The sequence below is a fragment of the Heptranchias perlo genome, chromosome 23 (genome assembly GCF_035084215.1).
Source record: "Heptranchias perlo isolate sHepPer1 chromosome 23, sHepPer1.hap1, whole genome shotgun sequence".
Lineage (NCBI taxonomy): Eukaryota > Metazoa > Chordata > Chondrichthyes > Hexanchiformes > Hexanchidae > Heptranchias > Heptranchias perlo.
In genome coordinates, this window is record NC_090347.1 from 8,989,285 (window position 1) to 9,005,467 (window position 16,183).

General features: G+C 42.5%; 1 protein-coding gene across 1 annotated transcript in view; it reads right to left on the reverse strand.

The window, feature by feature from the left end:
- The window catches only part of aspscr1 (ASPSCR1 tether for SLC2A4, UBX domain containing), a 192,347-nt gene extending 185,095 nt beyond the window's left edge, over positions 1–7,252 (reverse strand). The window contains exons 1-3 of the mRNA XM_068003962.1: positions 7,127–7,252; positions 3,531–3,586; positions 1,949–2,063 (exon numbers count right to left, since the gene is read on the reverse strand). Coding sequence (XP_067860063.1) covers positions 1,949–2,063; positions 3,531–3,586; positions 7,127–7,219 — 264 coding nt within the window. The 5' untranslated portion in view covers positions 7,220–7,252. The remainder of the gene's footprint in view (positions 1–1,948; positions 2,064–3,530; positions 3,587–7,126) is intronic.
- Positions 7,253–16,183: the final 8,931 nt, after the last annotated feature.

The window sequence follows — 16,183 nt, forward strand, 5'->3', positions numbered from 1 at the left end:
GCTGAGCCCACACAATGCTGTCCTCTGACTGACTTCCTATTGTTTTATTTCTTGGAGCCCATCCATTGGGATTTAATAATGCATTTAACAAACCAGTTCTGGAATGTGTCCAATGTAAGCTTCAATGCCACCATCTTCCTTTCATAGCTGCACATTGTAATTGTGAGATGTGACAGTGTCAATCGCCATTTCAAAAACCAGGATCAGAGTCTGCCCATGCCTGCTGCAATACCAGATTACGAGTGTTTAAAATGATAAAGGGATTAGATAGGGTAGATTCAGAGAAACTATTTCCTCTGGTAGGGGAAACCAGAATCCAGAGGGCATAATCTTAAAATTAGAGCTAGGTCATTTATGAGTGAAATCAGGAAGCGTAATGTGTAATGGAAATCTGGAACTCTTCGTCCAAAAGGATGTGGATGCTGGATCAATTGAAATTTCCAAGACTGAGATCGATAGATTTTTGTTGGGTAAGGGTATCAAGGGAAATGGAACAAAGGTGAGTAAATGGAACAGGATGGGGGGGTGGGGGGCTGAATAGCCTACTCCTGATCCTATCAGCTGGCAACTGGCATCACATCCAATATCACTACCCTCCTTCCACCAAGATGACAGAGTTCAGTAGCTTAATACAGCAGTCACAAATACAAGACCAGGGTTCAAAGATAGTTTTCAATGAGAGTGGCTAAAATTTACCATTCAAATGGTGATTAAGCAACACCATCAGAAGGAATGGAAACAAACTTTAAAACTCAAGACATTCAGTCTATTAACTTTAGTGATTCAGAAATGCTTTCTTTCATTCAAAGGCATCAAAACCATCTTACATAACTTTTAAAACTCTTATGCCTTGTGTGTTCACAAACTAACATGCCCTTTCCTGACAGTCTCTATATGCCCATATATTTTTCTAGCCAGTATGTTACAGAAAAAGGGAAAATTGTCATATCCCTGGTCGTGAAAATAATGCAATAGTATAAGCTTTATTGCTCCAGAAGTATGTTTTACGTGAAAAAAAGAAACACTTGCTAAAGGATAATATTCAAGCATAAACTACTAAAATTGACCTTTTTGCAGTATTATTTCTCTCCTCCTCCCAATCACCAGGTACCTTTCTTGTACAATAAAGATTCTTTAGCCAGCAAAATGAACAGACAATTCTACCCCCAACCCCTCCGACACTTTTACTCTATACAATCATGACTGCACAGCAGAAAGCAGTTGCACCATGTGAAGGATAACAGGCGAGTACTCACATCCTCCAACTCCATGGCACAATGCAATGATGAGTGCCAAGAAACTGAGCTAAAACTGTTTTAAATGAGTTGCTATTGTTTAATAGGATAGGAGTACCACCTAACAGAATTTATTTCTGTCATGAAGAGGAAGAAAATGGAGGACTACTGCAAACTTCATCACATCTATTTTAGTGCAATTTTGGCCATTTGTCATTTCATTTCAGAGGTAAATTGGGTTTAACCCAAAAAAAGGTTTTGTAATTAAGTAATTCGGCATAAAGTGGCACAAGATGGCTGGGGTTGGAAAAGGAGAATGTCACACTGGTGTTTACTGAGGGTGTTAAGGCACATTGTTGGGGCAGACTACATTGAGCTTCACTCTGCATCAAACCATGCTATATCTAAGCATTTGTCACTAACATGGGTTGCATGAAAAAGTCCTCCATTCACTGGCACAACACTGCTCACCTTGATGAATGCAAGACTTCACTGAAGAATCTTTTTTAAATTATCCACTCAATATAAAAGTTAAGTCTTTAAAAATGAGTGGGTCATGCCTATTCCACATGCAACATCTAAAGCAGCACTCATCTCAATTTAATATCAACAAACAGCGCAACAGGCTAATTGCAATTATTGAAAGTCTGATAATGGGGAATTTGTGTTATTGAATTGAAAAACAAAGTTAGCAAATTGACCTACAAACCTACCTTGCTCTCTGTTCCAACACGCTGACGTTCAGCTGCGATCATCTCCAATTTGGCATTGTTAGGTACGTTGGCAAATCGCCACTGCTGTGACAAATCCAAAACAGTTCTCTGGAACCTACAATCAAAAACCAACCATCAATATTCTAGTTTTGGTACATTTCAATACATAACTTTCAATCCTTTCAAACCCCAAGTAATTCAGAAGACTATTTCTTGGATTCTTATTAAACTTCATTGCCTTGGTTATGTGGAATGGAATATTTATCCTAAGGATCTTCAGGCGGTCATTAGTTATGAGTATCTCAAAGTTAAATTTGGAAGAACCTTTCACACCAAGTAATATATAAAAGGGGTGGCTTCAGGGGTATGAGATTGTACATTCAACTGCTTTTTAAGGCTGCTACTTTGATTCATCTGAAAGGGTATGTTACAACAATGAAAATGTTAGAAGGAGAAAGTGTTGTCCTCGTCCCTTTAAGTAATTCTACAGAGATGTTTTGAGCAGTAAGTGAAGAGCTCTGAGGTAGACACTAGCACAGAGACATTTCATGAAAGTGAGTGTGCTCTGCTGAGATTGGGTATGTCTCCTTCCAGAGGAAGTCTGCAAGTCATCATTGAATGCCACATCGATGGCCTGTTATGACATCTATCACATTCTTTTCACTATAAAGTCATTTCCACCAAGTTTTGGCTTGTTCCTATACCAAAACGCAACATCAGAAAGGAAGACCCTTATCCAACAAACACTGCTGGATAAATCATAAACAGAAGGCACTCCTTCTAGTGCAAAAATGCCACAATAGCCGTTAAGGTTAATGAAGATTGCCTGTTCAGTTCAAAAGACTTTTTTTGGTCTGCTGGAACCTTGTTCTACATTTACTGGAGATGGACAAATTGAAAAAAGACACTTTTGCTGCCTCTGCATGTCAGAACTAATAAAGTTAAATTTACACAATGCCCCTTTACATGGTTTTGTCCACAACAAAGATAAGTTAGTGAAAAAATTCCAACAGTGATCTATATGGATTTTTAAGAAGGATTTCATCAATCAATACTTGTAAAACCAGAAAAATACATGTTATTGTGTTAATAACTAGTATTTTTTTTTAAATCTTTTGAACCAGAATGAAGCTTATAAGATATACAAAATAGTTGAAAGCATGAGCACAATGACACTACTAAACCTGTTAAATCCCAATTTCAGCCAGCCAAGACCTGGTCTCCAATGGGTATTATAACAACTTAAATTTATATTGCACTTTTAATACAGTTATTCAATACGTTTTAAAGTCAGTCATAAATGGGGAGAGCAATTTGCATCAGATGGCATAACGCCACAAGCCATTGATGCTCCAACCCATTTTCCCATACAGTTGTGGGGATTTGTCCCTGCGATTCTTATGGAACAACGTCCTGAACTTGGGCAGTCCCATCAGTGGGAGGCAATACATAGAGATTTATGACTACGTACAAAGAGAACAGGTTGGTGGGGTGGCCTTCCTCGGCACATTTGTATTCTGAGGTGAAAGGCTAACAACAAAAACATGTACTATTAAAAGTTCACTTGTTTTAAGATTCTTACTTGAGAGCATATTCTTCAGGATCCAAATTTTGTTTTCTACACACCTCTTCTAAAACCTAATAAAAACAAAAATATAATGACAAATAACTATCATTTTACTTTCGAAAGACAGATCATTTGACTGTAGAACAAAAAACAAGTATGTGAATTCCAAAGGAAGCCTTTTCAGTGACCAAGTCAGATGAAAATAAACCAGGAAATTTTCCCATTTTTAAAATTTTACTTGACTAATGATATATTGAAAAGGGCTCAAATTAAAGCTCATTTTAATGTCAATGTATACAAGAGATAGTAAATATCCAACATTGTTCAACCTTAACCAAATCACAGGTTTTCAAATCAGGGGTCCACAAACCTTAGGATATCCACAAGTGAATTCCAGGGGCTTCATACGGCCAAATATGTGTCTGTCTGGGGCCAGACTTAATGGGTGCTGCAAGCATAATGTCTCAACAATTCAGTATTCTGTATTTTTTTATATATTTGTTAACATACTACTTCTAGGACTGTACATTCTTAAACAACTGCTTTCTGCAACAACACAATTTTCCTTTGGGAGGCTAGCACAGTTTTTTTAAAATCAGTTAGTGAAGGGGATTGCCCAGAAATAGGTCATTGTTTACAAAGATCCCCCACATAAACATTTGAAAACCACTGCTTTGAAACATCAAATACTTCAACAGCAGCACAAGTGTTTTATATTATTTTGGTGATTTTTCTTTCTTACTGATGCTGATTCTAGCACACATCTTAAGCAGCACTTACTTCAAATTGATCTACATAGCTCACAAAATCATATAGCAGTTGCGTTAGTAATCTAGGGAAAGCGAGCATCTTTTCACATCTTTACAATCCCATAGCAGACAGTCCAGTTTTTGAGTGGGCTATCCAGAAAATTTCTAAACTATAAACTGGAAGTTAAGTCCATTTTATTCAAATTTCCTTCCATGGTTCCAGTTCCATCTTGACATTAAGTCACCATCCAAGAGATAATGACATTTCTCTCAATCTCCAGCTATTGTGTAGTGATGGAACCCATGACAGATTTGATATTTGCAGGCTTTGCCACATTTTACAACAAACCCAACAGACAGAATCACCTTCTGCAGAATCTAAAACTAGACAGTAGACAGGATTGAGACGCGAGACAGGATTGTGACGTGAGACAGGATTTTTTTTTTTAATTCGTTCACGGGATGTGGGCGTCGCTGGCAAGGCCGGCATTTATTGCCCATCCCTAATTGCCCTCGAGAAGGTGGTGGTGAGCCGCCTTCTTGAACCGCTGCAGTCCGTGTGGTGACGGTTCTCCCAGTGCTGTTAGGAAGGGAGTTCCAGGATTTTGACCCAGCGACAATGAAGGAACGGCGATATATTTCCAAGGATTGTGACACGAGACAGGATTGTGACGCATCAGCAGTGATGGATTGAGTTCTTGATTCTTATATATTAGTCAGCTTGGGTCAGCAGTAGTACTCTCTCCTCTGAGCCAGAAGGCGTGGGTTGAAACACCACTCCAGGACTTAAGCACGTACGCTAGACTGACACTTCAGTGTTATACTAAAGCAGGGCTGTAGTCAGACGTGCATACTTTTGGGCAAGATGTTAAACCAAGGCCCCATCTGCCTGCTCAGATTAACATTTAAAAAATTCCTGACACTTTTTCAATAGAGATGGCAGTTCTCCATGTACTAACCAACATTCCTCCCTCAACCAACACCACCAAAACATTTAACTGGTCATTCCTTTCATGTTTGTTTATGGGACCTTGCTGTGTGCAAATTGGCTGCCATGTTTGCCTAGAAAAGGGTACTATTCTTCAACGGTCAATTCATTGGCAGTGAAGTACTTTGGAATATTTTGAGGACATAAAAAAAAAAGCACTATAAATAGAAGCTCTTTCTTTCTTTCTTTTAGGTTTGCTTTGCCAAGGAAAATTTATTGAAAATTCTGATAACCTTAAAACTGCCTGCACATCATGAGACACAGAAACACGCAAATAATTCTGCCCTCCACATTTACAATTTAGCAATTTCCAAGAAAGCCCCATTCAGAACTAGGTTGTCGTCAACTCTGCCAGCAGTTTCTTTGAAGTATATGCCATACAAAAAGAGATGTGGCAACTGGGAACTTTGCCAAATTGCAATTTTGTACTTGACTAAGGATTACAATTCTAATGAAAGAGTGGCACAGATGGCAAACCTATTTAGTGCACATAGAGCTAGATCTTTTATTGGAACATGTCACATTCTTTTAAAAGGTTGGTATAAATGAAAGATCTTTTATTTGGGAAGAAATGCATTTCAATCTTCAACACCACTAACACAAACACTATCAATAGGATGCTCTCCTGGCCAGCATCCCACCCTCCACAAACTTGAGTTCAACCAAAACTCTGCTGCCCGTACCCTAACACCCACCAAGTACCGTTCTCCCATCACCCCTGTGCTCGCTGACCTACATTGGCTCCCAGTCCAGCAATGCTTTGATTTTAAAATTCTCATCCTTGTTTTCAAATCCCTCCACGGCCTCACCCCTCCCCATCCTATAACCTCCTCCAGTTCAGAACCTTCCCAGATTTCTGCGCTCCTCCAACACTGGCCTCTTGCGCATCCCCAATTTTAATCACTCACTATTGGCGGCCGTGCCTTCAGCTGCCTAGGCCCCTAAGCGCTGGAATTCCCTCCCTAAACATCTCCACCTTTCTCCTCCTTTAAGTCGCTCCTTAAAACCTACCTCTTTGACCAAGCTTTTAGTCGCCCATCCTAATATCTCCTTATGTGGCTCGGTGTCAAATTTAGTTTGATAAATCGCTCCTGTGAAGCACCTTGGGACCTTTTACTACGTTAAAGGCGCTATATAAGAACATAAGAAATAGGAGCAGGAGTAGGCCAATCGGCCCCTCGAGCCTGCTCCGCCATTCAATAAGATCATGGCTGATCTGATCCTAATCTCAAATCTAAATTCATGTCCAATTTCCTGCCCGCTCCCCGTAACCCCTAATTCCCTTCACTTCTAGGAAACTGTCGATTTCTGTTTTAAATTTATTTAATGATGTAGCTTCCACAGCTTCCTGGGGCAACAAATTCCACAGACCTACTACCCTCTGAGTGAAGAAGTTTCTCCTCATCTCAGTTTTGAAAGAGCAGCCCCTTATTCTAAGATTACGCCCCCGAGTTCTAGTTTCACCCAACCTTGGGAACATCCTCACCGCATCCACCCGATCAAGCCCCTTCACAATCTTATATGTTTCAATAAGATCGCCTCTCATTCTTCTGAACGCCAATGAGTCCCAATCTACTCAACCTCTCCTCATATGTCCGCCCCCTCATCCCCATATAAATGCAAGTGGTTGTTGTACAACCCACCAGCAAGATATTTATTTTAAATGAAAAAGATAAATGGGGAAGGGGGGGGGGGGGGAAGAGTTAATGGTAAAATGAAGACTTGCAATACTAATGCCACAGCCCCTATGTGAGAGGGGCACTGCCCAGTTTCTGGGTCAATTCCAGCTGGCAGGGCCGGGTTTGGGGGGGGGGGGGGTGTGCCCCAAATACGGTTGTCAGGTGCAGAGCCCGGGCCGTCTCTTGATTGCTCACCTGTAGCAGCGGGGTGCTCGCCGCCACTTTCACCTGCTGCCGCCTCCCATTCGGAGCCAGCACGGTCACCGTCGTCACCCTGCTAGCCGCCATCGCCAGTGACGCAGCATTGTTTGTTCAAATACAACTTTATTCGCACAGCGCGCAAGAGCGGCTGGAGGCGGAGGCAGAGGCGCATGCGCAGGCGTGTGCGCGCGCGCGCGCAGGCTGAGGCTGAAAGGTGGCGGCGTCGCAAAGCAACAGTTGAGCGCAGCGCAACGCTTCGGGGCACAGCCAATCAATGCAATGAACCCAGCACAGCCAATCAATGCAATGAACCCAGCACAGCCAATCAATGCAATGAACCCAGCACAGCCAATCAATGCAATGAACCCAGCACAGCCAATCAATGCAATAAACCCAGCACAGCCAATCAATGCAATGAACCCAGCACAGCCAATCAATGCAATGAACCCAGCACAGCCAATCAATGCAACAAGCCCAGCACAGCCAATCAATGCAATAAACCCAGCACAGCCAATCAATGCAATGAACCCAGCACAGCCAATCAATGCAACAAGCCCAGCACAGCCAATCAATGCAATAAACCCAGCACAGCCAATCAATGCAATGAACCCAGCACAGCCAATCAATGCAACAAGCCCAGCACAGCCAATCAATGCAATAAACCCAGCACAGCCAATCAATGCAATGAACCCAGCACAGCCAATCAATGCAACAAACCCAGCACAGCCAATCAATGCAATAAACCCAGCACAACCAATCAATGCAATGAACCCAGGACAGCCAATCAAAGCAATGAACCTGGCACAGCCAATCAATGCAACAAACCCAGCACAGCCAATCAATGCAATAAACCTTGCACAGCCAATCAAAGCAATGAACCCAGCACAGCCAATCAATGCAATAAACCCAGCACAGCCAATCGATGCAATAAACCCAGCGCAGCCAATCAATGCAATAAATCCAGCACAGCCAATCAATGCAATAAACCCAGCACAGCCAATCAACGCAATAAACCCAGCACAACCAATCAATGCATTAAATCCAGCACAATCAATCAATGCATTAAATCCAGCACAGCCAATCAATGCAATAAACCCAGCACAGCCAATCAATGCAATAAACCCAGCACAACCAATCAATGCATTAAATCCAGCACAACCAATCAATGCATTAAATCCAGCACAATCAATCAATGCATTAAATCCAGCACAGCCAATCATTGCAATAAATCCAGCACAGCCAATCAATGCAATAAACCTTGCACAGCCAATCAAAAAATCATAGAATGGTCACAGCACAGAAGGAAGCCTTTTGGCCCATCACACCCTGTGCTGGCTCTTTGCAAGAGCAATCCAGTCAATCTCATTCCCCTGCTCTTTCCCTGTAGCCCTGCAAATGTTTTCCCTGCAAGTATTTATCCAATTCCTTTTTGAAAGCCAAGATTGAATCTGCTTCCACCACCCTTTCAGGCAGCACATTCCAGATCATAACTACTCGCTGCATAAAAAAGTTTTTCCTCATGTCACCTTTGCTTCTTTTTCCAATCACCTCAAATCTGTGTCCTCTGGTTCTTGATCTTTTCGACAATGGGAACAGTTTCTCTTTATTTAAATTAACTAAACCCTTCATGATTTTGAACACTTCTATCAAATCTCCTCTTAACCTTCCCTGCTCTAAGGAGAACAATCCCAGCTTCTCCAGTGAATCCATGTTACTGAAGTCCCTCATCCCTGGAACCATTCTAGAATAGATTTACTAGAATGCTTCCAGGGATAGGGGACTTTAGTCACATGGATAGACTGGAGAAACTGGGGTTGTTCTCCTTGGAATAGAGACGGTTGAGAGGAGATTTGATCGGGGTATTCAAAATCATGAAGGGTCTAGACAGAGTAGATAGAGAGAGACTGTTCCCATTGGCGGAAGGGTCAAGAATCAGAGGACATAGATTTAAGGTGATTGGCAAAAGAACCAAAGTGACATGAGGAAAAACTTTTTTACATAACGAGTGGTTAGGATCTGGAATGCACTGCCCGAGGAGGTGATGGAGGTAGATTCAATCATGACCTTCAAAAGGGAATTGGATAAGTACTTGAAAGGAAAAAATTGCAGGGCTGCAGGGATAAGGCGGGGGAGTGGGACTAGCTGGATTGCTCTTGCATAGAGCTGGTGCGGACTCAATAGACCGAATGGCCTCCTTCCATGCTGTAACCTTTCTATGATTCTATGATTCTAAATCTTTTCTGCACCCTCTCTAAGGCATTCACATCCTTCCAAAAATGCGGTGCCCAAAATTGAACACAATACACCAGTTGTGGCCAAACCAGTGTTTTCTAAAGGTTCAACATAACTTCCTTGCTTTTATACTCTATGCCTCTATTTATAAAGCCCAGGATCCCGTATGCTTTTTTAATCACTTACTCAACCTGTCCTGCCACCTTCAAAGACTTGTGCATATATACCCCCAGGTCTCTCTGTTCCTGCACCCTCTTTAGAATTGTACCCTTTAGTTTATATTGCCTCTCCTTGTTCCTCCTGCCAGAATGCATCACTTCGCACTTCTTTGCGTTAAATTTCATCTGCCACATATCTGCCCGTTCCACCAGCCTATCTATGTCTTCTTGAAGTCTATTACTATCCTTTTCACTGTTCACTACACTTCCAAGTTTTGTGTCTTCTGCAAATTTTGAAATTGTGCCCTGTACACCCAAGTCCAAGTCATTAATATATATCAAGAAAAGCAGTGGTCCCAGCACCGACTCCGATCATTGCAATAAACCTAGCACAGCCAATCAATGTAATCAATCCAGCACAGCCAATCAATAAAGTCAGCCCGGTTCAGCCAATCAATTCTATCAACCCAGCTCTGCTAATCAATACAGCTCACCCAGTGCAACCAGTTAATGCAAACAATCCAGCACAGCCAATGCATGTAGCTATACCCTGCACAGCTACTGAATTCAGCCAAACCAACACAGTAACGTACCAACACAGCAGCATAACCAAACAATGCAGCAAATTCTGCACCACCAGCCAACGGTGGCTCCCCCAGCATAATCAACTCACCCAGCTAATGAAGCAAAACCAACCAAAGCAGCTAACCCAGCATAAGAAGCCAACACAGTTTACCTGCCTAGCTCAGCGTAACAAATTATCTCTGTTTATTTAGTCTAAAAAAACCAACTTATCTAATCCAGAACATCCAACCAATGCATAACCTAGAGTAGCTAACCAAAAAATGCTCTCTTGGCTGGTCTCCCATCTTCCACCCTCCATAAACAGAAGTGGTTAACCAAACAAACTAACCTAGCTAACCAATTGCTTTAGTCTGTTGATAACAGTTCACAATTTAATATTCTTTCGCCCATATAGATGGCAATATTGTTCGTTACTTTCAACAGGTGCCTTTTACATCACAGACGAGTAATCAGACAAAAAAATTACACCAAGCTAAAGAAGGAGATATTCAATGGGGTGACTAAAAGCTTGGTCAAAGAGGTTGGTTTTAAAGAGAATCTTAAAGGAAGAGAGAGAGGTGGAGAGGCGGAGAAGTTTGGGAAGGAAATCCCAGAGCTTAGGGCCTAGACAGCTGAAGGCACGGCCGTTAATGGTGAGGCAAAAGAAATAGGGGATGTGTAGGAGGCCAGAGTTAGAGGAACGCACAGTTCTTGGAGGCTTGTATGGCTGGAGGAGGTTACAGAGATAAAGAAAGAAGAGGCCATGAAAGATTTGAACATGATAATGAGAATTTTAAAATGGAGGCATTGGGGGACCAGGAGACAACGTAGGTCAGCAAGCACAGGGTTGATGGGTGAGCGGGACTTGGTGTGGGTTAGGATGTGGGCAACAACGTTTTGGATTAAGTGAAGTTTATGAAGGGTGGAAGATGGGGGACCAGCCAAGAGAGCATTTTAATAGTTGAGTCACAAGGTGACAAAGGCATGGATGCGGGTTTCGGCAGCTGACGGACTGAGGCAGGAGAGGAGACGGGCAATGTTACCGAGAGGGAAGTCAACAGTCTTTGTGATGGAGAGGATACGGAGTTGGAAACTCAGCTCAGGGTCAAATAGACATCGAGCTTGAGAACAGTCGCCTTCAACCTGAGATAGTAGCCGGGAAGGGGGGGTGGAATTGGAAGCAAGGGTATGGAATTTGTGGTAGGGGCTGAATATGATGGCTTCAGCCTTCCCAATGTTTAACTGGAGGAGATTGCGATTCATCCAGGGCTGGATATTGGGCAAGCAGCCTGACAACGCAGAGGCAGTGGAGGGGTCGAGAGAGGTGGTGGAGAGGTAGAGCTGGGCGTCATCTGTGTACATGTAGAACCTGATGCTACATCTTTGGATGATGTTGTTGAGGAGCAGCCTGTAGATGAAGAAAAAGAGTGGGGGGGGCCAAAGATAGATCCTTGGGAGAATGCAGTGGTAACGATGCAGGAGAGGGAAGAAAAGCCAGTGCTGGAGCTGTTCTGGCTACAATTGGATAGGTAAGAGTGTACCAAACGAGGGCAGTTGGATAACAGAGGAGAGGTGTTGGAGGAGCTCTTTCAAAGAGCAGGCATAGGCACAATGTGCTGAATGGCCTCCTCCTGTGCTGTACCTACTATGATACTATGATACTATGAATAGTGTGGTTGACCGTGTCAAAGGCTTAAGTGAGGTCGTGAAGGACGAGGAGGAATAGTGCTCCATGGTCACAGTCACAGAGGATATAATTTGTGACTCTGATTAGGGCAGTTACGATGCTGTGGCAGGGGCGAAAACCTGATTGGAGAGATTCATAAATGGAGTTGCGGAAAATATATTTTTTTGAAGGGGGAGGTGATGATGGGAGTTTTGAAAGGGAGGAGTCAGTACCTGAGGAGAGGAAACCAATGACAATGTCAGCTCGCATAAGGGCCCGGAAGGGAAGTTGGGTGGTCAACAGTTCAGTGGGAATGGGGTCAAAGGAGCAGGAGGTGGCTTTCACGGACAAGAACTCAGAGAGAGCATAAGGGGAGATAGAAGAACAATTAGATAAAGACATGTTCAAGTCTGCACCCCTTGAGGGAGTGAAGATGGGGGCCATACCAGGGGAACTGGCCAGAGTAGGAAAGAGTAACAGTGTTACTGGGGACAAGGGCATCAAAGGTGTGATTTTTTACACAGGGCTTTCCCAGAATTCGGCTGTTTTGTTGTTTGCGCAGCGCTAACATTGCTCTTATCAGTACTTTTTTTATTATCTGTTTGTTAATGATTGCACCAATCAAATTAAGCACAGGAAATACAAACACTTTTTCATAACTCTACATTAAATGCATTGCATGGGTTTTCGGTCAACACAATAGGGGAATGTTAAATCAGTGGACGATCTAAAGAAAACTTTTTTACATTTCTGAGGGTGTTTTAACAAAGAAAGTGAGGTATCAAATATGTATTGAAATGCAGATTGCACCTCAAAGTGTTCGTGTGTTGAACAGGAAGTGGGAGACATCTAGTGTAACATCACTAACCATGGTGTCCAAGCTAATCGCAGTTGTCACATTTAAGTTCTTGATGATTTCTATATTCACTGATTAACTGCGTTTCTTGGAAGTTGTAGGGAACAATTGCACCCAAACTGAGTAACAGAGTGCAATATCAAGTCTAATTAGAATATACAGTTTATCTGAGAAGCTTAGCTTGGTTTTCCTTTCAATTCTTACAAACTTCATTGATGCTGATCAGCATCTGTATGTCTCAATTTACAGAACGGTTAGGAGTTAATAACCGTCGGAAAGTTGTGGTCGCAATTTACACATTGTACAACAGCAACTTCAATTTATATAGTGTATTTAACATCAAAAATGTCCGAAGATACTTCATGGAGGAATAATGGATGCCAAGCCAAAGAAGCAGAAATTAGGACGGGTGATCAAAAACTTGGTCAGAGGTGTGTTTTAAGGGTGGTCTTAAAGCAGGAGAAGGAGGGGGAGAGGCGGAGGGGCTTAGAGACAGAATTTTAGAGCATAGGCGCAGGTGAAGGCACACAGCCACCAATGGTGGGGCCTAAGGAGGGGGGGGGATGCACAAGAGTCCAGAATCGGAGGAACGCAGAATTCTGGGAGGTTGTAGGACTGGAGGAGGTGGCAGATTTGGGGGGGAGGGGGTACCAGGCCACGAAGCGATTTTAAACATGAGGATGAGAATTTGAAATTAGAGTTGCTGGGAGGCCAGGAGCCAATGTAGATCAATAAGGACATGGGTGGTGGGTGAACGGGACTTAAAGGGTGGTGGAAGCAGATTCAATGGTAATTTTCAAAAGAGACTTGGATAAATACTTGAAGGGAAAAAGATTACAGGGCTATGGGGAAAGAGCAGGGGAATGGGACTAAATGGATAGCTCTTTCAAAGAGCCGCCACAGGCATGATGGGCCGAATGGCCTCCTTCTGTGCTGTACCTACTATGAAACTATGATATTAAGACTTGGTTCGGGATAGGATACGAGCAACAGAATTTTGGATGTGTTGATGTTTAGAGGGTAGAGAATGGGAGGCCGGCCAGGAGAACATTGGAATAGTCAAGGCTGGAGGTGACAAAAGCATGGATGAGGATTTCAGCAGCAGATGGGCTGAGGCAGGGGCGGAGACGGGCGTTGTTACAAAGGTGGAAGTAGCTGGTGTTTGTGCTGGAGAGGATGTGGGCTCAGAAGCTCAGTTCGGAGATGAATAGGATGCCGAGGTTGTGAACAATCTGTTTCACCTTGACGTATATAAGACATGTGTACTACAATAAATTGCATTTGCTGTTTTCTGTCTCCAGGCATGCCTCAGTTTCAGCTTTCCCCGGATCCTGTAAATTCCGTATTGTGTCTTCTAGGAAAATGTAATGTTGGCAGATGTAAAATCAAAATCCTGAGCAAAATTATTTTTAAATGTTCCCTCAAATTATTAATCGTCAGAAGTGGGAACTATAACCAATTCTTCCTCTTCTTGCTCAATGTTCGGAGAGGATGACTGTGCACCTCCACCATCACCACCGCTCCAGCTGAGTTCAGCTAACTCCAGCAATCAAATCTAGAAGCTCCTTCAATGATATGGCTCAATACGATGCTGTCTGGTGCATTTACTCACTGAGGCAGAAGGGTTCCCTCAGCAGATGGAATTTATTTAGATATCTCCCCATAATCCCCATTGAAGTGATTATCAAGATAACATTCAATCCTCCCTGGAGACATGTGAGAGGTACGTATCATAATGAGGAGCATTAGCGAATTATATGCATACAGAAAATAAATTAAAAATTAAATAAAAATAACATTTTAAACATGTGGCATGTATATCATAAGTCAAAGGGCATCCAATAGAGTGTTCAACACAAAAAGGTTTTCAATTACATAACAGTTGCAAAATAGTTTAAACAATTTCTGGTAGAAACAAGTAAAGAAAGTGTAAGAAGATTACCTTTAGCTTTGGATTGGTCCAGTGAAAAATCAGAGACAGTACTAAACATGGAGATTAATATCAGTTAAAACTAAACAGTACTCAGGAGTGAAGTACTTTAAATCTTCTCTCACAAACATTGTCTAGTGTTGAAATCAGCCGTACAGACCAGGACAGTCTGAAGTTTGACCGTGGTTTATGGTGAGTTTATTAATCTCATCCAGGATGAAACTGGAGTGCTAGATCTGGCTTGACACCCCTCGACTAGATGAGGTGAAAATCAACCAGGATTCCCAGGCCTGCTTGTTATCCGGTGATTCAGGTGCTGGAAAATGCCTGCGAATGGACTTTGGAAGAGGACAGGGTCTGGCTCGGCAATGATACTCTCCAAGGTCAAATAGCCTGCTGGCATTCATTGTCCAGACTCACATGGGAAGAATGGCCACTTCTGTGAGGTCACTGTGGAAGGCCACTTGTGAAGTCCGAATTACTCAGCTTCATCACCAGTGAGTTAACCCTTCGCACTCACTTGTGGAAATATAGAAATGGTAGGTGAAATACCAGGCAATATAAGCATGGTCAATGTGGTCTCCTGGACTAATTTTTGACTACCTAAGGGGTCGGAGAGGAATTTTCCAGATTTTATTCCCCCTAATTGGCCTTGGATTTTTATCTGTTTTTGCATCTCCCAGGAGAATACATGACATCTGGTGGGTTGGGGGGTGTCTAACCATGATGCTTCATGTATCACGACGGTGTGCGGCAGGCTTGATGGACCCGATGGTCTTTTCCTGCCCATCGTTTTCATATGTTCAGATCTCACATTTCACAGCAAATCATACAGCCATAGATTCATGGAATTTTACAGCACAGAAGAAGGCCATTTGGCCCATTATGCCTATGCTAGGTCTCTGAAAGAACTATCATTTGTGGATAGTTCTTTCAGAGTCCCAGTCCCCTCTCCTTACACCATATCCTATTGCATTTTTTTTTACTTTTCAACTATTTATCCATTTACCTTTTAAAAGCTATTATGAATCCTGCTCCCTTCACTGTTTCTGGCCGAGCATTCCATGTCCTAACAAGTCAGTATATAACCTCTCCGATTTAGGGAGAGAATGGAAAATTGTAACATCTGTATCATTTCATTTGGTGGGAAATAAACCTTTTAGCATCTCAACGGGAACAAAGATTCATCTAAAACTAGATGGATCACTGTCATTAATGACACCACATTTTTCTTAAGTATCCTGTATGATGGCTTCCGCCTGGTCAGTGCTTTTTGTAAATAAAGTGCCTATTCACTCCAGTCTAACGGTATTAAAGCTGCATTGTGTGCCTCTGTGCACTGGGTTTGGAAGCTGGCCAGTGGCACTCTGCACCTGTTTCTGATGATGCGCCCGTCTGTGTCTAATGACTGCATTTCTTGCCTATTCTCTTTGATGTAACCTGATCCGCACATTTCCATATTATGGGATTTGAGGATTATAAAACCACATTTGAAGCACGTGCAAATCAAAAATAACCGGAGAAGGAGGTCGTTGGAAGGAGAAAGGTCGCATTTCAAACTGTATATGCAAAATATGTACAGTAATAAGCAGATTAAAACCACAACAATGCAAGTGCTGAAAGATTGAAGCGTAGAAAATGATTA